The 24,299-nt window shown below is 39.7% G+C and overlaps 1 protein-coding gene across 1 annotated transcript; it reads right to left on the bottom strand.

Annotated features, from left to right (window-relative positions):
* Nucleotides 1-1,445: 1,445 nt before the first annotated feature.
* Nucleotides 1,446-22,994, bottom strand: dusp10 (dual specificity phosphatase 10). Its single transcript, XM_008397507.3, has 4 exons — nucleotides 22,746-22,994; nucleotides 21,008-21,837; nucleotides 8,739-9,107; nucleotides 1,446-5,753 (listed from the first exon to the last, which is right to left on the bottom strand). Exons 2-4 carry the CDS (start codon nucleotides 21,789-21,791, stop codon nucleotides 5,488-5,490), a joined length of 1,419 nt encoding a protein of 472 aa, XP_008395729.1. The 5' UTR covers nucleotides 21,792-21,837; nucleotides 22,746-22,994; the 3' UTR covers nucleotides 1,446-5,487.
* Nucleotides 22,995-24,299: the final 1,305 nt, after the last annotated feature.

The following is a 24,299-nucleotide window of genomic DNA, read 5'->3' as shown; positions in this document are numbered from 1 at the left end:
AGGTCAAGTGGAAGTTCACTATCTAGAGATGTGAAATGGTTTTGTTTCTTGCCTTCATTTCATTAGGTTATGTCATAATTTTGGCATCCAGTTGCATTAAAAGAATAATTATTTTACAGCGATTGAAAAGGAAATGCATCTCCGGTCATTTAGTTTAAGAAATTCATTGGCATTTAGTGAATATATATATTTATTTGATATATATATATTTACAAATATAGTACCCAAAAAGCATCAAATTTCCACCGATTCAGTGTTTGGGAAGTGCTTCTACCTTTCGCATTATCCATACAGGTAGCTTATAGTACAGTAAAATATTTATGATTTTATTTGTTTTGGTTTGCACAATGAGCCACTGATGATTTTCTCAATCATAGTTCCTTCAAGAATTTAAAGCTACTTTCACCCCTGTGTGAGAACATATTAAACATGAGAAGCCTCGTCTTACGTTGATGTAACTTTTAATAAAGTTTTTATTTGTTTGTCTTTCAGTGACAAAGAGTAGCTTTGATGGTAACCAGCGCCGCGGCCCTCAGGCGCTGAGAGGTCCTCTCTGCTTTATTTCACCGCCTCCCCTGACTGGGAAGTATGTACACACTTTGATATGTGTGTGCAGAAAAAAGGTAAGTCCTCCTCTCGGGGCGTTTTTGCCTAATACGTCCATGCAGTGCTGGCTGGAGAGCTGTGTGCAGAGGCACAAAGATCAGGGCTATTCTGGTCCCGCCAGCCTGCCCAGTGCTGATAGGAAAGGATTAATGAGGCAGGGCACTCATCGCTTGTAATTAGAAACAACACTAAAACTATTTTTGAGCTTGTTCCTAAGGAGAGACCCTGACCCCTAGTACACCCCTTCACCCCCGCCCCCACATACACCCTCAGTACCTTGCTAGCCATGAGGCAACGGACGCCTGCAAAGGTGGAGTAAATATAGTCTCATAACTAGAGCAGCTATGTGACACATGGCTGAATGGAGGCAAGTGTTGATAATTAACAACTTTGGCTGCCTACGCTGCATGCTCAAATGTCAAAATGCTCACAGGCTCGGTCTTAAAGTAAACGCTGCAATTTATTTATTGTTGTGAAGTCTGATATTTCTGGGAGAGTCTGATTCTGGTTACTGCGTTCGAGACAAAAACACAAAAACACTTCCATTTTTTTTGTGTGTTTTACATTTAAATGTATCATCATCACATTTTCTTCATTAAAAAACATGATTGAAGTTTTATTTTATTTTTTTGTTAGTGTCCCATTAATTTTAACCTCAGAAGCACTAATCTTCTTCTGTCCCTTGTAATTTGTTTTATTAATGTTTTATTGGATGTTGTTTCAGCTTACTGAGGTTTAAAACATTTTTTTCAGTCTTGGCAAAGCAAGCTGTCAGGAAAGAAGCTTGCTTTCCTGAAAGTCGGGGACTGCGTTGAAAACAGGCCTCCAGGACACCGAACCAAATTTGAAGCTTCCATCTTTATTTCAAAGCTCACAAGTAGGGATTACAAAATTACAGTGCTTGAGTTGCAACAGTTCAAGGAGGAGAGATGACAGACCAGTTGAGGAATTTTGAGCAAGTCATGCAAAAAGGTGTGGGAGAAGGCCTCCAGTATAGTAGCACCCTTTGTGGAAAAAAATAAACCCATTTCTCAGTAAGTCAGTGCAAAAATAGTAATGAATATATGCATACAAAGAAAATAGATATATTTATATATATATATTTATGTATTCATATACTGTAAATACTTGACTGTAGACTACAGACACAGAGAAATATACAGTGACTCTTAAGAGCAAAGCCCAAATCCACCAGAGCGTCCAAGCCCAAAGCAGAAACTCTTGAACAAGTCCGAGTCGTAAAGAGGCCGTGTCGAACGTGACGGCTCGATGTCGTCCTAATTCAGAACCTTGTTTCCAAACGAACGGGAGCGGATGCCTTTTTGGAGCCGTCAGTCAGGACGTGGCCTCCACAGAGAGAACGGTGTACGAAAGACGAAGAGCACCATTACGACCCTCAGAGAGCAGAAGCACACAGCACGCTTCGTCTCCAGTAAGGGAGGAAAGTCGGATTTTTCAGTCAGAGAGATCAATAGAACAAAATAAAAATAAAAAAAATAAGCCGTTTGCTACTGAAAGTTGCAGGAACCAGCAGGTTCAATGAAAACATCCTTGTATCTCGTTTTGTGACAGTTCAGACATTTTGTATGCCATCCATATATATATATTTTTTTTTTTAAGTACAAATGCATAAGATGCATGTCCTCTAAATGGTTACTAGCATATATGGTGTTTATAAACTCGGATTCATCGTGGAGCACCAGTAGACAAGTGATGACAGCATCGAAACAAGACAGACTTGATTATTTTTTTCCCTTTTACAAAGAAAATCCATACCTCACAACTGATAGGTGGAAACATCCTGTGACAATTTCATTTTGCATAGCATGATTTTTCACGTGAGGGATTCTTTTTTTTGTTGCAGATCTCTGTCTCGAAGCCATCTTGAACAGACATCACGTACTTGTACAATCTTTCTTCCTGCTCACAAACAACAGATGACCTTTTCTAAACTATTGGATTCAATTGGATGTAATGGATGATGCGGTGGGTGGATTGCAAAACAGATGATGGTTCTGGCACCATGTCAAAGTTATTGTTAGCCCTGTGCTTCATTTTATGCCTTGATGTGGACGACTGACGGACATAAACAGAGTCGGGACAGCGCACGAAGAGGTGCCTTCAGTTCAGCTTTGGAGTCGCTCTAAAATGAAGATTTTTTTTTCTCTCTCTCTCTCTCTCACGTAAGAGGAAAAACTACTCCTGATGTTTTGGAAAGCTTGGGCCTGAACAGAAAGGCTTCAGAGAACTCGGATCATAAGTGTTTCAAATGCTCGTTTTTTTTAACAATACACACAGATTCCTTAAAAACTTGTATAAAGTTTGTGCTCTGCTTTACACAGATGTTGAAAATGGCATAAAGTTGGCCATTTAAAGTACTCTCATACTTTGTGTCACAAGCCTGTAATGTAATCTTGAATCAATAACTCAAAAAAGAAAAGAAATAGAGCACGAAAGAAACTTTGGTAAGACTCTACAATGGCATTTAATCTCCCACCATGGATGTTGATTTTATTTGACAAAATTTCTTACAGGTTTGAACAGACCAGCTCTAATATGGTGGATTCAAACATCTTCTGCACGTTTGCACTATTCAAATGAAATATAGTAAATTAACATAGCATCTAAGCAGTGTGGAGTAAAGTAGTTTTCTGCAAAGTGGATAACCGGTAATTCAGTACGTTTTCCTTTTCTCACAATAAATAGTTTTAATGATTTGGTGGCCCTAAAATGGCAATCTTTTCTAGCTTTGGAGGTTTTTATTATTTTTATACCTCTGTTACCTCACTGAGTGTAGCTGCAAGATAAACCTTGTCCTGCTTTATTCCTCACAACTTCAGTTGTTTTACATTTTTTAATTGTTCTCTTTGGCGGTGAGTAATTGCCTCGTTTTAATTTCCTCTCGTCTTAAAACATTAATCTATGTCGTATCTATACACCTGTGCAGCTGAAAGTTGTGGACTTAAAACTAAAAGTTCCCAGACACTCTGATCAACTTAGAAAATGAGGAAAAAGCTGCATCGAAAGGGCATTACTGACTTTTATTCAACTGGAATATTTATGGCATTGGATTTTTCCTTGCATAATAAAAGTATTAAAATTAAAAGCTGTGTTCTTTTAAATCATTTATGTAGTGGTATTTTGCCGCCACCACATAAAAGGAACTTGTCATAAGGTTTATTTATAAATTATTACAAGGAGAAGAAGACTGTACATGTTTAATATGGATCAAAGGTGAGCGGGAGAAAATTTGAAAATGTTTGTAGGTTTACGCCAAGTTCTGTTTAATATTAAATTGATGCTATTTCTCTCTCAAAAAAAATGCCACCACTAGTAACTCAAAGTTACAATTAAATCTTCTAAAAAATTTTATGTCGCTTTTGTTTTATCTTCTTTGATCAGAAACATTGGCTCTACAAATTACCAAACTAAATTTGCGTAAGAAATAAGATGTTTGTTGTGGGTTTTTTTCCTAATATGACCTCAACGTTGTCTGAAAGTGATACCTTGGCAAAATGCAAACCAAAAAACCCAAAAAGAAAATAATACAATTATATTCCCTTATGTGACGTTGGTTCAGTTATTAGTGCTTTTTGTTTTTGCATGCCATCGTTTTCAACGCAGTTGAGTTAAGGCATCAATAGAGGCACTGAAGCAGCAGCAGCAGCAGGCAGCTCAAAACAAATCCTCGCAAAGGTTACGCCGCTCTGCTGCACCACTGCTGTCACGATAAACTGAACTCCACAACAGGACATGTGTGTTCATTTGAAGCACACACCTCAACGTTGCTACCGTAGACCTTGGCTGAGTGATAGCTGGCAACGCGGGGCATTGCCAAGAGTATTGGATGCGAGTGGACAGAGACGGCGCACGGTGAGGTACAGTGCAACAGAGCCGGCTAATGGATGAAGTGAAGCAAAAACAAATAGAGGAGACAGAAGCAGGCAGTGAAAATCCTCCCTTGTGTTACATTAAACATCAGCAGTAGCCCTGTTTTACGATATTCCCCGATTATTTCAGCGCTCTCTCTCTCTCTCTTCTTCTTCTTCTCCACCAGCAGCCATGCATAAAAAGAGCTCTTATGGCTGTCTGGTAGTATGCGTATTGCTAAAAATATACGCGGACGCACGAATGGCAAAACCAACACGCTGAAGCGAGCACACAAGATATGAAGCTATGCTTCAGCAAACAAAATCCCATAAGCTGCACTTAAAGTAAAACCTTTTTTCTTCTTCGTCCTCTTCTTCTTCTCTGGTTCTCGCACAGATCAGCGCCAAATCTTACAGCATTACTGTATGCACCATAAACACATATAGAGCTGAACAGTTGTTACATTAAAATCAAAACGGTTCTTCAGCAAAGAGCTGGAAATGTTTTTTCTTGATCGTTACCAATATTTACACATATAAGATCAAGGTTGCATTCAGCGGAAATTATTGCACAGTAAGCCTTTGTTGGCTTGTCATGGTCATCCCCTTAAAATCCCAGTATAAAAATAGAACAACAAGATTAACACGCCAAACAAGTCCTTATCTTTTATCTTTTATTATGTTTTTATATTTAGACAGGCACTGCTGTGGCAAACCCTGCCTGAGTCTGCAAACTGTGTGCCTCAGTCCCTTTTTTATATGTAACTGCGCCAAAGCACAATTGATTTTCTTCCTCCCTCCTTCTCCACCTGATTCGCCGCCTCCTCCTGACTTCGTCGTCTCTCATCATCAACCAAGAGGTCGCGATCTCAAGAGACTCCAAAACGACGTCAAGGAGGTTTTTTTTAAAAAAACAAACACACACACACACACACCGGCTCTCTTTGTCACCTCCAACCGGTTCGTACAGCAGCAAGAGTCACAGCAAAGAGCGTTGGGTCGAGCGGCTCGTCTAGACGACGGTTTCCACGCCGATCAGCTTCGGCGTGAGGATCCGTGGCGTTATTCCGTTGTTGAGGTCCTCCTCGAACTCTAGCAGCTGGCCCATGAAGTTGAGGTTCGGCGAGATGATGGGCCTTTTGCTTTTCACAAACTTGTAGGCGTCGGTCATGGTCATCCAGCTGTGCTTCATCAGGTAGGCGATCACGATGGTGGCAGATCGCGACACGCCCGCCTGGCAGTGGATCAGGAGGCCCATACCTGCTTGGTGTGCTTCCTCTGCAGAAAGGAAGGAGAAGAAGATCTAAATATGGAAACTCGGACGGTTTGTTCTCGAAGAGGAAGTTCAGTCATCCTGCTCGATAACACGTTACAACTTCCTTTATAGCCACGCGTAAGATTAGGGCCTTTTATCAAATGTCAACACTTTCCCCATTGATAAGAATATGAATCTAGAGAACTGCTGTTCTTTACTCTGCTCTTTAGTCACATTTTGAAGTTCTGCATTGAGAGTGACCACTGGAAAAATCAAAAAACTCCCTGTGTTTTGACCTTTAAAGAAATAATTGTATGCTTAATACTCAATAACGAAAAAACAAAATTAAAAAAACCTGCATATTTAGGGATTAAAACATTCGTCTTGTACATAAACCATCAGTTTGTTTTTTCATCTATACTAAAGAGAACTGATCATAAAAATGCTCAAACTACATGTGTAATTTAATGCATTCACACCCTATTTCCAGTTATTTTGGTTCTAATCCCCATTTGGGCCAGTTAACTCTTGTGAAGTATATTTATGATCCCCATCAAATCGGGTAAACAGGAAACATTCCTTTGGTGAGAACAAATGTGCGCATGGTCGATACAAGTCTCTCACTGAAAACAATTCGTCTTATTCAATAAAAATGCAAAACAATAAAAAAGAAAACTACAAATGTAAGGCAGAAGAAAGGAGAAATGTATTTTGGCTAACTGCATACTTATGCTTTTGATCCAAAACTGATTGTGTGAAGCATTTGTTTTTTCATGTATTAAAATATTTCAAACTAACATCTTTTTTTTTTCTTGAAGAAGCAGCTTGTACTGTACCAACTGTAGTTATAAAACTGTGAACTTAATATAAGTTTTTTTTAGATTCCACATCTTCCTGTTTATTTTCAAACAGGCAAATTGGTATAAACTGGATTTAAAAACATAGTTTAGACTTCTTCCAGACAGCAACAGGTGGGGCAGGGGCCGAGCTGTGTTTCTTGATATCCCATATACCTAAAGAACTTTTTTTTTTTTTAAACTCTTAAAACTTTGGTTTACCGTCTCATGCCTAATACCCTATAGTTCACCTATTCTAAAGGCAATAATAGAGTAGTTACCTCAAAATTTGTGTCGTTTTGTATTTTCAAAGATGTGCTCTGGATGTTATTCTCAAATTCTCCAAACTATGAAAGCTGATCACCACACAATAATTTTTTTCCAAGCTAATGAACAAAACGTCTTCAGGATTTTGTTTTTTTATTTTTACACAGGAAGTAGGAAGTAGCAAAGTAAACAAGGACTTCTGTTGACACAACTGCTGCTGCGCTTATTTATTCTAGTCTGTCATTGGAGAAGTACCTGATTTTCAGTGACATTTCAAATGTTACGGCATTGAAGTGTTGGAAATCACCTCATATCAAAACAACTGGAGGCGTTTCTCATGATCAGAAATAAAACAGAAAGCTTTAAATTCCTTACTGACTACATTTCAAATGCCAAAGACATTACATATGGTTTTCTGAGACTATTTTTTTTTTCTTTTATTCTTTTCATGCCCTCATGCTAGTTTTATTACAAATGATTAGGGAAGTAGTTAATTAAAAAGGAAACACGTTTTATTTTGGAGAAGTAAAATAAAAATCTGTTAGAGAAGCAGCCAACTGCATTGGCTTCATCCATTATCTTGGTTTAGCAACATTTATATAGTTTTGCAGTTTCTAGGCTTAGACTTGCAATCACCAACCAGTTCGAAACTGTTTCAAAAGCTATTTAAACATTTTGTTGTGTAATTCCTACTGTCGTGTGACACCAGAGGAAATCTAAGAACAGCCAGAGTTTTTTCTGCTGCACCTGTAATTGCACACTGATGGTCAGCTGGCTGAAAGAAGCCTACTCCTCCTCATTTACAGGAGAGACAATTTAAACAGTTCCAATATATTTTACTTCGCAAAGAGAACAGGTATGGAAATGTTAAATGTTATGAAAGTATCACCCTTTGTTAAATAAATGCAATTTGAAAATAAATGGAATTATATCTAAAATGACTTTGTTTCGAATGTATTGTGATTTTTTTTTTCCACACCGGGTAATGATACTGTGAAAACATTTAGACCTACATTAACTGTGGAGCATGAATGAAAGAAACACTCCATCTTTTTCCTGACGCAACACGGAGTATTTACCAGATAATTCTTTGTGTCAACACAAACTGCGCTATTGATCCTCTGTAAACACACACACACACACACAAAAAATCAGTACTGCTGCAACTATGAATCATCTCTGTGGCTCTGATGTAAATTATGCATTTGGAGTGGTCTATTATTTAGCACCTCGGTGATATAAAGATGCTTGCTAACTAACGTGAAAACCGGATTTTACTTTTGAGGAAAACAGACTAACAGGGGTGCTTTAGAGAGAATCAGGTAGTTTACTCAAAAGTTTGCCATTTTTTAGCTATTTACATCTGAGATAAAGTGCATGACAGGATGACAAAATGCCGTGGCTTCTGACCTTTTCGGATTGGCACGTCCTACGACAGCATTGTTCAATAGGGGGGTGACCTTTCAGATATGTAAGAGCTATTATCACTTCCACCGCCGCCGCATAGCTGTCACGCTATTTAATTTAAAATGTGCGCACACAATCCAGTATCTCAATAAATGCTTTGAAAAGCAGAAGCAAGACCAACAAGGCCCAAATATGTCTACAAAATATGTCTCAGGAAAGTATGTGCTGTGTTGTTTTCAGAAAAAGTAACAATTACATGCTAGATTAAAGTTACAGCAGCTACATCCAGCAGTGTGTAGGAGTGTGTGGCTAAAAGCACAATCCAGTGATGAGTCACAACTTTTCCACCTTCTCTTTAACCTTTAGTTCTTTCCATTTTTTAAAAAGTAGGAGCAACAAAAAAGTAATTTTTTTTGCGTTTGCACCCTCCCGGGTACATGCTTCTTCTTAATCTGTGAATGTAAGCGGTTTAGTTTTTCAGTTTTAAGAACTTCCTACCGATGAACTCAAACGCCTCCTCGAAGTACTGCCGCAGGTTCTGCTTGTTGCTGTCGGTGGCGGGCAGGCGCTTGTAGTTGAACAGGCCGGTGTCGTAGTGGTAGAGAGGCAGGTGGGTGGTCACGTTGAGGATGTAGCCGATGTTCATGCGCTGCAGCAGGTGGAGGTCCTGAGCGTCGTCCTCGTTCCCCAGGTAGAGGAAGGGCAGGATGGGCGTCAGCTCTGCGTTCTCGATGTCCGGCGTGGAGGGCAGGGAGTGAGGTAGAGGCCCCGTCAGGCCGGCAGACGCGCCCGTTTCAAAACCCTCGTGGAGGTGCAGCGAGTGCTCGCACAGGTTTTCGTGGCTCTGCCTGAAGCAGCTAAGGCCTCCTGAGAACACAGAAACCCAGTGTAGCCTTTAATACCCTATTGGAATTACACGTATGCAGCAGATTACAAAAATCAGATACCTCTAACCCCAAACTTATTAATGTTAGGCTTAAGTCCAAATAAAAATAGTGTTAAAAAGTCAACATGAATTTATTGACTTAGGCATACTACTGGCAAAAACAGAAATGTAAAAATAATAGAAGACCAAAGGTGAGCAGATGGTTCTCAACGCTATCTTCGACTTTCCCTTCAACATCAACTTCGGAGGCTTTTTTTTTTTTTTTTTACATAAAACGAACAGAGATCATCAGTAGAGTGCTGTATCATTACAAATATATTTTTTATATTGCCTGATTTGTATTTTTTAAAGATGCATCTATATGGATGGTTGATGGATGTTTAGTTGCTTATGGTACTTTTGTTAATGTCAACATGTGACGTTCATTTTAAAATGTAAATAAATGAAATAAATAAATTAAACAAATAAATATGTGATGGAAGTGCCTGCTGATAAACAGTCCGTAATGTTTAATATTAGAGAATATTCAATTAATTAATGGAAATTAAAGTTAAATAGTGAATTGCCAACTTAGGATGTAATTTGTAAAAAGTAGTCGGTGTGAGGTTTTGATTTAATAAACTTTTTATTTTTGTTTGTTTTTAAGACATGTTTGAGGTTTTAATTTGTTATACTGCGAAGAACTTAAATAAGAGTATTGAAAAAAGAAGAATGAAATCACTACTTTTTTCTAATACAAAGAAAATCGTCATACATTTATTTATTTTAGATTTAATTCAGCAAGATTTTGTCTGATATTTAAAAAAAAAAACACAATAGATTTTCCCCATATATTTCTGATTTGTGGAAGCTTTACTTTATTTCTAAAAACCCAAAAAAAAAGAACAATAATAGCTTCCCCAAAATGTAAAACTTGGGTTTTATTTTGCTTTCATAACCCAATGACACAAATCAGGTAAACTTTTCATTTAAACGTATCCTGGTCATTCTATTGAATTTTTTTCAACCTTTTCTTTATCTAAGCTAAGTCTCATAGTTTGACCAAAGAATTGAGCCAACACAGCATGGGTTGATGGTTTAATTCCCCCAGGAAGAGTCCAAAGCTAAAAATACTTAGTCTGACCAACACATGGCTCAGGTTGCGACTAACACTACTAAACTTTGCATCCATACTGTATCTGATGAAGTCCAACTTTGAAGCTATACGCACATTTTAATTTGGTTCTAATTTGAATTCCTCAATTTGGATTTGAACGTAAATTCTGAATTATCTTTACAGTTAGCTTAACTCAACTCAGACAGCAGGAAAACAGGCACACTCAGGGTTAAACACTCTTCTGGGCATGTGCGATTCTACAAAGAACCGGCTTGCACCTGTTTGCAACAGTGATGCCACAGGCCAAAGTTTCCCTTCGGCACTGTGGGGGGAGGGAGGGTCCAAGTATCAGTTTGAGCATTGTTCACAATGCGAGGGCTGACATCATGACATGTGAGGTCATCTAAAACTCTCACCACTTCCCCAAGGGTGGGAAGCAGGTGGGAGTCTCCACTGAAAGTTGTTGTTTTCATGAAACAGATTGTTAATCATTGACAAAGACATTAGCCTAAGCACATGGCCAATCCCACACTATCATATGGAAATAATTACATTTTGGTGAAGAGAGGGAAGTGATTACAGGAGATGTGACCAAACTCAAGTGACTTTAGAGAACAGGGACTTTTTACTTAGGCCGAAAGTGTTTCCTCATTTGTTTCATTTTTAAAGTCTGAGAAGCGACAAAACCACAAGTTTCAATTATCCTTATGAAATTAATGCGACCTGATTCTTATTTATCTTTATCAAAACAACAAAGAGCATCCTTATAAAAAATGTATTTCTTAGAATTAAAGTAAAATAATAATACAGCAGGCAACAAAAAAATTATCTAATTGAGTAACCACATGTTTCCTTCAGAAAAAAACTCACATTTAGGAGTTAGCCTAAGATTAATATAGTATTAAACTTAATCCTGTATAGTTAAAAAAGCAGCTCATTTTCTATTTGGCATTTAATTACATTTTGTCCTCCTTGGTCATCTTCCACTTCAGATTTTAAATAATCCAATTAGCAACTTAATTAGTTTGTATTTGTACAACATTTTTTTTTAAAAGTCACTTGCATGTTATTTATTAGTTTACACATGGTTTTAGCACAATATGTAAATAATGAGATCAAAATTAAACAAGTAGTAGTGTGAGTAATCATTGCAATTTCTTTTATTGAGATTACTTGTAAAACTTTTCCTTTTTTAATTTTTTTTGTACTGACTTTTGGAACTCACGCAGCGCAAAAGATATCACAATCCTCTATCTGTTAAATGTAAACTTTTCTGGCAAACGAGTTGTAAAAAAATCTCTTTCAGTTATCATCAGTTGGTAAATGTAATTTACTCACTAGGTATGAATAAATTGCATTTTTCTGCTGCTGCTTTGCGGTCGGGCTGCGCTGAAGTTGTCTTAACTGTTTCCTTGTTGTGTCTGAGGTCTCTAATCATAAGTGAAAGTAAAACAATAAAGGTTTCAGGTACTTTCCTAACAGCTTCTTGTGTTTCAGCAAGAGGTCATTTTCTTTTTTTACTTATTTATACAATATATCATTCATCGTAACTTAACTTATTTCTCGTTGTCCGCAAATGCTCCCAAAGAGAACTCTCAGAGGATGATAGCAAAAACTTTTGGTAAAATAAAACAGCTTGGCACAGGCGATCTACAAAAACACAATTTATAGTAATCCTGGTAAAAAATGTGCAGAAAAAAGAGAAAAAAAAAACTCTCTAATATAATTGCATTGTTGAGTTCCTAAACACTGTGATTAACTAAAATAAGTATAAATCACACAAATTTTTACTTATGTTTATGTTAAAAAAATGTGTTTGGGGAAATCTGAGAGGAGAAAAATAGCTGTCAGTTGTTCTCTAGACAACTTTTATATTACTTATTTATCACTGAGACAAAATATGGCCGTAAACCACAGGCGGCTAATAACGCTGAAGTCGGTATCTGATTTGAAGATTCAAATACCCTTAAATAAGGAACTATTTTCCTTTTGGAAGGAACATTTTTTTATAAAATTTGACAATAATGTCAACATAAAGAAAACCGTTTCCAAATCTTTTAGTATTATGGTGACTTTAGATTGAGACGATTGAGTTATGTTATGTTACTTTTTAACAGATAAAGATTTATTTGGGGCAGAAAGAGAGCACTTTATTGAATGTAGAGTGGCAGTTTAAGGTTCTTGCCCAGGGTGCCATCCACGCATGCACCACCACTGGCACTAATGACTTTGATTTAATTTTTATATAAATGTGACATTATGAAAAAAGGAGGAAATATAATGGTTTCTTTTACACATCTTTAGTGTGTCAGTAAATATCAACAGTATGCGCATATTTCAAACTGCAAACATCGGCGGAAACACTGTTGACGTAGAAAATTCTGACTTTAATTTTTGTTGATGGCCGCCAGCCTTATTATAGCTAGAAAGTTGAAGAGCAATCCATGATCTCTGGGGATCAACAATGTTAACCTCAAACTTATTTAAAGCCCAGGTTTATTTTAGTTTCCTCTAAACACGTTAATCACGTGTAACAGCAACACCCATTTATCATCTATGTTATATTTGAAGCATGACAGCTGCATGTTTTGTTTTTATCAAAAGCAACAGAAAATCCAGCTGAGACCAGATTATTCAGAAATATCCGCTGACCAGGAATGAAACCTCTCGAGCGTCGCCATCTCTCTGAGAACTGAAAACTCGAGACGCGTTTCTGCCTCTTAGCTGAGCCAGCAGTGTCTTGGGTCCTGTCTAACCGTTTCTGCCTCTCACTGATCACCTGCTGTTTCTGAAGCTCAGCGACATCCTCCCAAAACAAGCAAGGAGCTGTTTATGGCTATTAAAGACGGATTCAACATAATCTATATCTGCTTTCAGCTGCAGGAGGAAAGGAAGCAGCCATGTTTACCTGTAAATCCTGACTATAATTTGGTGCTAACACAGCAAATAATGGGGTATAATGCGGTACGTGTAAATAAAGCTGCAAACAGAAAAACTATTTGTCATCACAACCTTTTGGTGAAATATAAGTCATTTTCTTGCACTGTGTTACACTAGGATGTAATAAAACTGGAAATGAAAAGAAATGTAATATTAAAAAAACGAGGTTTTAAGATGACTAGATGAATTTAAGCCAGACGAAGACAAAGTAAGACGGTCCGCCTGTTCCTCCCACTGAGCCAAGCTTCAGACAGACACCAGCGCAAGATGAGAAACTGGAGAGGAGCCTCGTTTCATCAAAGTCCACAGACGGACCGGAGGGGGGAGGAGCAGGAGAACAGGCATGAAGAGAAAGGATCAAGGTGCTCCAATCTAACAGCAACATGGTGACTGCAGGGCATTATAAAAAACACTCCCAGCCAAGCCTCCAATATGGCACACAGCTTCAAACATGCAGCACACCAAAGATAGAAAACATGGCAACAACCCAGAGACTGTCATCTCAACAGATTGCTGTATTTACTAACAGCTGCTTCCCACCTCATGCAAAATGTAATGTTTGCCATAAAGAAGAGGTAAAAGAGGGTACGCATGCATTGATGTATGAACAGGATGTAAACACTCAGCATTATGCATATGTAGGGTAAAATGCTGCAGTTTCACAACTGCATTTTTCCCCCCCATCACACCATTCCTGTGGTTTAAAGTCATTTTAATGAAATGAAAGCGTAGCACTCAGTACGGTTTCCTGTGATTGTATGAAGTGAAGAGCAGCGCTGCACTCCCCCCTTCAACGCTTGCAAGAAAAACCAATTTGAGACATTTCCAGTAAAAAAAACAAAACGTCATTGTGTAGATATTAAAGGTGCTCCAGTTAAAGCAGCAAACTGCATACTAACTACCCAAATTAACCATTTAAACTCTGCTTGTTGTACTTGTGCTGTTCTTTAAACACACACAAAAGTTGGAAAAAAGTGGCAGCAAGCCAAAGACGTGTTACGGCCCAAGGCCTTTTCCTCTGGGTCTCTAACATCCATGTCTTTAATTGGTGCTGATTGGAAGTAGAGGCAGCTGGCCAGTGTCTCCAGATCCACCTTAAGACTCACTACTTCCTCTGACTGATCAGCTCTTTTCTTTCTGTCTCCCTGCCACTCTCTCCCTTTGTCCCTTTCTTTCCCAACCAGTTATGACTTTTGTTAAATAAATTCCTTTTTAAGTTATTCCATGCATTGCTTCCCTTTCATTTGTTATGGTTTAAGAGCCAGACCATAACAAATTGGGGGCTCGTTCAAATTTATGTTAGTTTTGTTGAGTTAGTTAAGTGGTAAACATTGTTTGTTAATTTAACTGGGAAGCTAGTGTGGAAATCTTGAGTTTAGTTTTGGGAAAATGATTTTTTTTTTTTCTCTCTTCTCTGGTTTGGTGTAAGTTGCCTGATTTCGTCCCTTCTGATGAGCTCATTGGTAAGTTTTAATTGTTGACTGATTTGTGCAATTCATTATGTCTCATCTGAACTGATTCCCCTGTAGGCCTCAGCGTGTCTCCCTTTGGGATTCATGTGCTCAAAAACAGTAGTGTGGGATCATATGGTTGGAGCAGTTGTCTCGGGGGCACGGCCATAGTGTTGGGGGGGTTGCCAATTTTCTTGGCGCCTTTTCCACTCTATTGGTATTAAGTGCATAAATACCCACCGTCCCTGATCTCTGAAGACTAGGGTTGAGCTAGAAAGTTTCTGATAGGCAGTTAGAGGGGAGGTTTGGGTTGATTGGTTTGTGTTGCACAGATTGTCAGCAATTAAAAGTTTGAAACACTGTTTTGTGATTAAGACTTTAGTCATGTCTGTGGAAGACTTTAATAAATCTCCATCGGCAGGATTTTTGGAGCAGTGTTCTAGAGAACAACTAGTAAAAATTGCTGAACACTATAAAATAAGTGTCGGTGATAAAAGGTTGAAAGACAATGTTAAAGCAATTTTAAGGGAGAATTTAATTGAGATGGGTGTTTTGTCGTCACCTTCCAGACCTGACGATTTGGGTGCTCAGGTTGTAAAGTCTGACGTTTTGGATTTTGAACAACAAAAAGAGATGTTAAGGTTGAGAATGCAACTGGAGAAAGAAAAGGAGTTGGCTTTAGAGAGGTTACGACAGCAGGCAGATTTGGATAAGGCTCTTGCTTTGGAAAAAATGAGACAGGAAATTGAATTGGCAAGAATAAATTTGGAAAGTGAGAAATTAAATCTGGTGAAAGATGGCAAATTGTCTGCGGAATCTTGTGTTGGGGACTCAAAATGCAAACCCTCTGATGTATTAAATGACTTGCGTTTGGTGCCTAAGTTCAGTGAAAAGGATGTTGATACTTTTTTCACTTTGTTTGAAAGGGTTGCACACACAAGAGATTGGTCTGATTCAGACCGCATACTTTTGCTTCAGTGTGTTTTGATTGGTCGTGCTCAGGAAGCGTTTTCTATGTTGAGCTTGAATGATGGCCAAGATTATGCCAAGGTTAAAGCTGCAATATTGAAAGCATATGAATTAGTCCCTGAAGCATATAGACAAAAGTTTAGAAACTGGAAAAAAGGTGACAAAACTTATGTGGAGTTTGCAAGAGATTTGGAAATTCATTTCAACCGATGGTGCACTTCCTCTGAGGTTAAGACACTTGGTGATCTCTGTAATTTAATGGTTTTGGAACAATTTAAAAACTCTGTTTCTCATAAAATTGCAGTGTACATTAATGAACAGAAGGTTAAAACTGTGTCAGAAGCTGCAGTCTTGGCTGATGATTTTGTTTTGACACATAAAGATGCAAGTGGAGAGCACGCAGAGAGCACACATTCTGGAGGTTCTTTTTTGGATCGCAGTAACCATGATCTGGACAAAATTTGTAATTATTGTCACAGAAAAGGTCATTGGAAAAAAGACTGTGCTTTGCTGAAATCCAGAAATAAAAATGGAACTCAAGTTAAACCAGCAGCGTTTGCTGCATCAGTTTCTGTGAATGTTCCTCACAAAATGGCTGAAGTGTCATCTTCTGGGAAACCTGACTTGAGTTCTTACAAACCATTTCTGTTGGAGGGACATGTTTCTTTGGTTGGGAGTGACGTTAAGATGCCAGTTACAATCTTAAGAGATACTGGTGCATACGATTCATTCATTTTGGCATCCGTTTTACCTTTTTCAGATGAGTCTGACACTGGATTATCTATACCTGTGTTGGGTATGGGCATGTCTGTGTTTTGTGTTCCAGTACATAAACTTGTGCTCCATTCAGAGTTGTTTGAAGGAGAAGTAAGAATGGGTGTGAGACCAGCGCTGCCTGTGATGGGTGTTACAGTTATACTGGGGAACAATATAGCTGGAGGGAAAGTCTGGCCTGATCAACCAGAGTCTCCAGTTGTTGTTTCAGTACCTTTGATCAGCAGTGGTCCTGATGAAAATGAAAAATCACACCCTGACATTTTTCAAGCATGTGCTGTGACACGGGCAATGAAAGCATCCAGTGATGTACATCAGGATGATGACGTCAGAAAAGATGAACAGATTTCCTCTTGTCTGTCTAATATTCCTCTGTCTATTCCACAGGATGATTTGGTGCAGGAGCAAAGATCCGATCCCACCATACAGCATTTATTTCAGTCTGCATTACCTGTTGAAGAGATGCAGAGCCATGCTCATGGATACTTTGTTGAAAACAAGATATTGTTAAGGAAGTGGATGCCATGTGGTGAGAATGGTATTGGGGAGCCAGTTTATCAGGTTGTGGTACCTTTGAAATGGCGTGACATGGTCTTGCAGGTGTCCCATGATGAATCAGGACACATGGGAGTTAGGAAAACCTACGATCGCATTTTGAGAAATTTTTTTTGGCCACGACTGAAAAAAGATGTATCTTCTTATATTAAAACTTGTCACACCTGTCAGCTCACTGGTAAACCCAATCAAGTTCTAAACCGGGCACCACTGCATCCTATTCCAGCTATTGGTAAACCGTTTGAGCACTTAATAATTGATTGTGTGGGTCCTCTTCCCCCTTCACGTTCAGGTGCAAAGTACCTGTTGACTGTTATGTGCCAAAGCACCAGATATCCAGCGGCATACCCATTGCACACACTTACTGCAAAGTCTGTGATGCGGGCTCTTATGCAGTTTATTGGCATTTTTGGGATACCTAAAGTCATTCAGAGTGACCAAGGATCTAATTTCTCCTCTCATTTGTTTGCACAGATTTTGAAGCAGCTGCACATTAAGCACAACCAATCTACAGCATACCATGCGCAGAGCCAAGGAGCACTGGAACGATTTCATCAAACATTAAAATCTTTGCTCCGGGCTTATTGTGTTCAGATGGATGCTGATTGGGAGGATGGTCTGCCTTGGTTGTTACTTGCAGCAAGAGAAGTAACACAAGAGAGTATGGGCTTTAGCCCTAATGAATTGGTGTTTGGTCATACTGTGCGTGGTCCGTTAACAGTTTTGAGAGATGAGTGCCAGGATGCTGCACCGCCACAAAACCTGTTGAGTTATGTTAATGGGTTTAAGCAGAGACTCTTTACTGCTACTCAGTTGGCAAAAGAGAATCTATCGTCTGCACAGGAAAAAATGAAGCGTTTGTATGATAAGAAAGCTGAACGTCGTGTTTTTCTTTCAGGTGACCAAGTACTAGCTTTACTTCCTGTTGTGACTTCACCATTTCAGGCCAAGTTTTCTGGTCCGCACACAGTTTTGAAACAGCTGTCTGATCAAAACTATCTTATTGCGACTCCAGAAAGGCGGAAGAAACAGCGAATAATTCATGTTAATCTATTGAAACCTTATCATGTTCGTGCTGATAATGTCTTGGTGGATGAAGTTCACCCTGTGTGCATTGCTGAAACAGGGACATCTGCTGGTAATGAAGGGAATGGTGATGGGTTGCCTGTTCCAGATTCAGCCATTTTAACTGGTCGACTCAAGAATTCTGAATTATTGGAAAACATAGATGCTGTGCTAAGTTATTTGCCAGAATCTCAATGCTTTGAGTTGATTCAGTTGATAAAATCCCATCCTGATTTGTTTGCAGATGTCCCATCCTGCACGCACCTGATCGAACATGATATTGAGGTGGGTGATGCACAACCCATAAAACAACGGTTCTACAGGGTTAACCCAGAAAAACGTAAACATCTGGATGCTGAGGTTGACTACATGTTAAAAAATGGCATCGCTCAAGCATCATGTTCAAGCTGGTCTTCACCTTGCTTGCTAGTACCAAAATCAGACAAAACCTATAGATTTTGTTCCGATTTCAGAAAAGTCAATAGCATAACTAAGCCTGATTCATTTCCTCTACCTCGTATGGATGACTGCATTGACCAGATTGGTAATGCTAAATTCATCAGTAAGATAGACCTACTAAAAGGTTATTGGCAGGTCCCTTTAACCAAAAGGGCACAAGAAATATCTGCCTTTATTACACCAAGTGGATTATATTCATACAATGTTATGCCTTTTGGCTTGAGAAATGCGCCAGCAACTTTTCAGCGCTTGATGAATAAAGTTGTTGGGTGTTTAGAAGGCTGTTCTGTGTATTTAGATGACGTTGTTGTCTATTCTGATAGTTGGTCATCTCACATGGAACGACTCACTGCTTTGTTTGACCGTTTGCGGAATGCACATTTGACAGTGAATCTGGCCAAATGTGACTTTGCCCGAGCAACTGTTACTTATCTTGGTCATCAAGTGGGTCAAGGTAAAGTATGTCCGGTTAGTGCAAAAGTTGAAGCGATTGCAAAATATCCACTACCAACGACTAAAAAGGAACTCATGAAATTCTTGGGTTTAGTGGGATATTATAGAGCCTTCTGCAGAAACTTTTCCACTGTGGTTGCACCTCTGACAGACCTTTTGAAAAACAATGTGAAATACATTTGGTCCTCTGCTTGTCAGCAAGCTTTTGAGGATGTGAAGATGATGCTGTGTAATTCTCCTGTCTTGCTGGCTCCTGATATGACTAAGCCTTTTCAGCTCCAGGTCGACGCTAGTCATGTTGGTGCAGGGGGAGTCCTTTTGCAACTGGATGACTTTTCAATTGAAAGACCTGTGAGTTTTTTTTCTAAGAAATTTAACAGACACCAGCTGAATTATTCAGTCATTGAAAAAGAGACCCTTGCTCTTATTTGGTCTTTACAGCATTTTGAGGTCTATGTGGGTTCAGGGCCTCTGACTGTATTTACGGATCATAATCCTTTGACCTTCTTAAATTCTTTTTGCTGCCCAAATCAAAGGCTTGTGAGATGGTCATTGTTTCTGCAATCTTTTTCCTTAGATATTTATCATATCAAGGGGAAGGATAATGTCATCGCGGATGCCTTGTCAAGAGCACCAAGACAGTAACATTTTTTTTCTTTTCTTCTCTCCTACCTGTCTAATAGTCACTTCAAGGTGCCAGTGGTTGTGTATGGATGGGATCGGAGAGAATCTAAGTTTTGTTTCATTTCAGCTGGTCTGAGATATTAGTGCACTTAATTTTGTTTTTCTCTATTTCCAGATGTTAATGCACAGGTTGCCCAGGGTTCCAGTGGGGACCCTGTCTTGAAGAGGGGGGGTGTTACGGCCCAAGGCCTTTTCCTCTGGGTCTCTAACATCCATGTCTTTAATTGGTGCTGATTGGAAGTAGAGGCAGCTGGCCAGTGTCTCCAGATCCACCTTAAGACTCACTACTTCCTCTGACTGATCAGCTCTTTTCTTTCTGTCTCCCTGCCACTCTCTCCCTTTGTCCCTTTCTTTCCCAACCAGTTATGACTTTTGTTAAATAAATTCCTTTTTAAGTTATTCCATGCATTGCTTCCCTTTCATTTGTTATGGTTTAAGAGCCAGACCATAACAGACGACCATCTCACTAAATTGCCTATTTTACTAATAGCTAAAAGGCCTAATATTTGTCATATAGAAAGTGGCTGGTGAGGGCTGAAGTACGGTAATATCTGAGGGTGCTACCCATCACTTTTATTAGTTCATAAGAGATGAGTAGTCGTCTGCAAAGCAGCCAACTGCAGGCTAGTTACTGGAGTTAGAACAAGAAAAGGTAAAATATTTTAAGAAAGAACTAAAAAGCTAATACTAATTGAAATAGTAATAGGTTTTGTTTTAATCTACGTATTAGAAAGCATAAGAATTACCAAAAATAATAAACGTTTCAGATAGCATTATTATTACATTGTATCATTTTAGCAATCAGTTTTTAAGTCAAATTCACAATTTATTAAAAAAATTAACCATTCTACGTATGATTTCTGTTTTTTTAACTGAATGCCAGCATTTTTTAACTGAATGCCAGAGAAAGTGACAGACAGATTTGGTTTTCTCTTGAGCCACCTGTTGCTACACACTGCCGTTCAGCTGGCTAACAGAAGGCTACTTCTGTGCTTTCAGAGAACGCCAACATTTTAGACGCCTAAAGTGTGGAAGCTAAAGAAACCGCACCCACAAAACTTCAATGATTTTTAAAAAGTAGTTGGCAAGCAGTTAGATCATGATAGATGTTATTGTTTCTATCTGTGTTTCTGAGGAATTCAAGGCTATACCACTGGAATCGCATACTACCCGGTGCCTACGTGCTTAGCTTTGGTAATTGGTGGAATCTCTGCTGAATGTGGTATTATAAATTGCTGTGAGTGTTGAGAGGAAGTACTGGGAAAGCAGAAAGATAAATGTCAGAGGTTACCAGACTGATAGTCACCATTTGCACCTCTACTCTTTATCCCAAAGCTTTCATATCCAAGTAATTCTTCCAAACAAACCAACTCCCAGGAAAGAGTGTTCCCTTTATTGTGTCTTTCTTTTCTTATTATGTCTGACTTTTTGTTACCTTTGAGGACGATGGGGTCCTTGCCCTCCCTCCTCAGTGATTCCAGGACCACATGCAGAGGCTGCGCAGATGTCAGCCTGTTGGGGTCTGTGGTACTCTCGTCGTAAACCACAATCTCTTTGGAAAAAATGCCCTTAAAGGAGTCCTTCCCCTCGCGGCAGGAGATGAGGTCCAGCACAGTGATCTTGCCCTGTTGCAGCCGGCGCCGACTGATCTTGTCGGAGCAGTTGATGTGCACAGCCCCGCGGATGTGGCTCTTGTTGTACTCCAAGAAGGGCCGGCAGTCGATGATGACGGGGACAGGCCCGATGGGGTGCCCCAGCGGGCAGCAGGTCATCCGCTTGGCCAGCTCATTGGGGTGGATGACCCTCAGGGAGGCTAGGGGCTTCAGCTGGCCCTGGGTGAGGCTGGGGGTGCTGAGCGCTTCATGTTTGCCAACCATCGGCGTGGGCGGCCCGGCATAGCTGAGGTTGGGGCTGCTGGCGCTCACCTGGCTGTGGCCGAGGCTCTGGCTGTCCTTCTCATAGGTAGTCACAGAACAGCAGCTGGCACTGCTGCATCCACACGACAACGAGCGCGTGGAGCCCTTGGATGAGGGCATATACGTCACAAGATTGGCCGTCGCCCGGATCTTCACCACGGTGGTGCTGATGACTGTGTCGCTGCTGCTGCTGCTGGTGACTGAGTCCAGGTAGCTGGTGTCCAGGCGCAATTGGAGTTCCTGAGGTCGGATCGGCCTTGGCAGCGCCACCACAATTCTGTCGTCGAGGGGAGATGGAGGCATGGGGAGGCCGAGGGCTGGACGTCTACGGAGAACTCAACAAGCCGCTCTGCGAAGGCAGGGACAAGCCACATGAAAGACTCTGACAACTCAACCGCTGTACTGACAGATCAACATGCAAACTGCAATGTGAACAGTGGAGCCAAATATTAGCACTGTCAACACCTGCAGGGGCTACACCCAAGTTAGAAGGAAAATTTAGGAGTGACAGACTGACCACTAATAATAATCGGTGAGATCATCAGAGGGTATCCTGTAACTAAATCACTGTGGGAGCAATTAACATGAATCATCCTCCAGATACAGTACATCACATATGTGTGTGATGTTGAATTTTTCATGCCAACTCTGCTCCCCGTCTGATCCAAAGCTTTTAGAACAAGGGAAGAAAACACTGCATCAACGCCATGCTGCAGCTTTGTCTCTCACCCAAACAGAAAGTCAGGGTAGGCTATCAGAGGGAAAAAAAGGGGATGGTAATTCATTTCTGATCAAAGGGGGGTTTAATAAGCATGTCCTCCTGGCATGTTATGTAAAGACGCCCGCCTAGAGCTGTGCCTGTCCCGAGCATTGCCCGTGCAGGTTCAGCAGAAAAGAAGCAGTGATCATTCATGACCAAATTCATTGAAGAAACCGGCAGGAGAACGTGCCGAGAATGTGATGAGGCAGAGATGTGGAGAGCTGCAGACTGAAGGAAATCCAATTTCACAGCAGCATGTGTTGGGAAAATAAAACATATTCTGATGCCGAGGCTGAATTCGGCATTTTTATTGTAACTTTGGTATAATGAAGAAATAAAAGCTCAATAAAACACGCTTCTGAAATAGTATAAAAAATAATTTAAAAAGGGCATGATAAAACACTCCTTTGATATTCAATTTCATTATTTATAATCGCTCTACGTCTGCGCGTTTGAACAACAACTTGCGACACTGATAACTTGTATTTTGCGCTTACCGGTGAGTGTCGGGCTTGACTGCAGACTGATTTATTATCTCCCCCCGCTGACAGCGCTGCCTCCATTCAGTCCGTCCCAGCCTTGTTGTGGATCGGCAACATTTTTTTTTTCATTGGTACTTTTACCCTGCTCTCCTACATATAATATTGAAGGAAGTCTGCCAGAGATATTGACGAGACTGTGAGCCAATGCGCGTCTTCATTAATATGAAATGCGCTTTCTATGCGTACAGTGAGGCCCGGCCTCGCGGTGGGAGGGGCCTGCGGAGCTGCGTCCCTCCGTGGGGAGGAGGCGGAGGGACGGGGCGTGGGGCTGTGTGGCTTGAACTGCCTCCAGTCCCAGACACGAGGTAGCATGATGTCACTGGCAGCCAATCAAAGGACTCGCCTGGAAGCTTGAGGAAGAGAAGGCGGCGCGTTCAGGTGCGGCTCGTAAACCCCAATCCCACACCTCAATGGATTGTTACGGTCAGTAACAATTTCTTGTTTCCGCTGTTTTTATCTGAAAAGAAAGTGAAAGCAACTCAGTTACATTTCCATAAGTAATACTTACTTTTTATTCGATTGTAGCTCCAAAAATGCATTTTGTGACTGCTAGACTTTAAAATAATCAAAAAGATGTAATTAATATATTCTCTTTAAGGGGTAAAAAATGACTTAAGCTAATTTTCTTTTACCATCATTTTCAAGTTGACCACATAATGGCCAACCATGCCTAGCATGACTTAATAACAGCTTCCTCTTCAACAATCTGCCATACACTCAAGATTTGTGGAGACTATGACTAATAGTTGTGAACTCTAACCCTAATTTTTATCACGAGATAATGAATATAGTTTTTTAACCAAACTTTGCTTTAAACCTCTTCAATACTTTATTCTTGACCTTTAGGTTGCATTTCTTGATCTTCATGATGCTTTTTTTCCCCACTAGTGTTCTCTAACACACCTCAAAAACATTTACAGAGCAGCAGACTTTTTATAGAGCAGGTGGACTCTTTTTAATAACTAAGTGAGCGGGTTTTATTTTTAGGTTTTACTGTAAAGGGGTCACATTTCAGATTTGTATTTATAAATTATGACCTACCTCATGCTGGTCTATAATATAAAATTCTAATGAAAAACAGTGGGGTTTTGAGGCTGGAAGAAAGCAAAATATGTAGAAGTTCATGTTAGGTACATTTTTGCCAAGCACTATGAGTGTGATGTTTATTGCTTTTAAGGTAATGTAAAGCAGAAAAGAAATTGTTCCAGTTTCCCAGTATCCAGCCATTGTACCTCCTTTCTTTCTAGGCAGTGAACTAAAAAAGTTGGAAATTATTTATAAATTGCCTTTTGGCTATTCACATGTAAACCACTAATTAGCTTAAATATACCTAGTCAGTGCATTTAGCTTGCAAAATGGAAACCACTAAGCTATAAATACTCACTGGCGTCTACATTTAACATTTTTATTTACAGACTCTTGTCTATGCAGCGTGATGGCTCACACTTCCCCAGAAGTATTAATCAGATGGTAAAATAGCTTCAAAAACCTCTGCAACACCCCACTATG

Source organism: Poecilia reticulata, chromosome 21, assembly GCF_904066995.2.
Source record: "Poecilia reticulata chromosome 21, P_reticulata-male-v2, whole genome shotgun sequence".
Lineage (NCBI taxonomy): Eukaryota > Metazoa > Chordata > Actinopteri > Cyprinodontiformes > Poeciliidae > Poecilia > Poecilia reticulata.
This window is presented reverse-complemented; position numbering and strand designations above follow the sequence as displayed.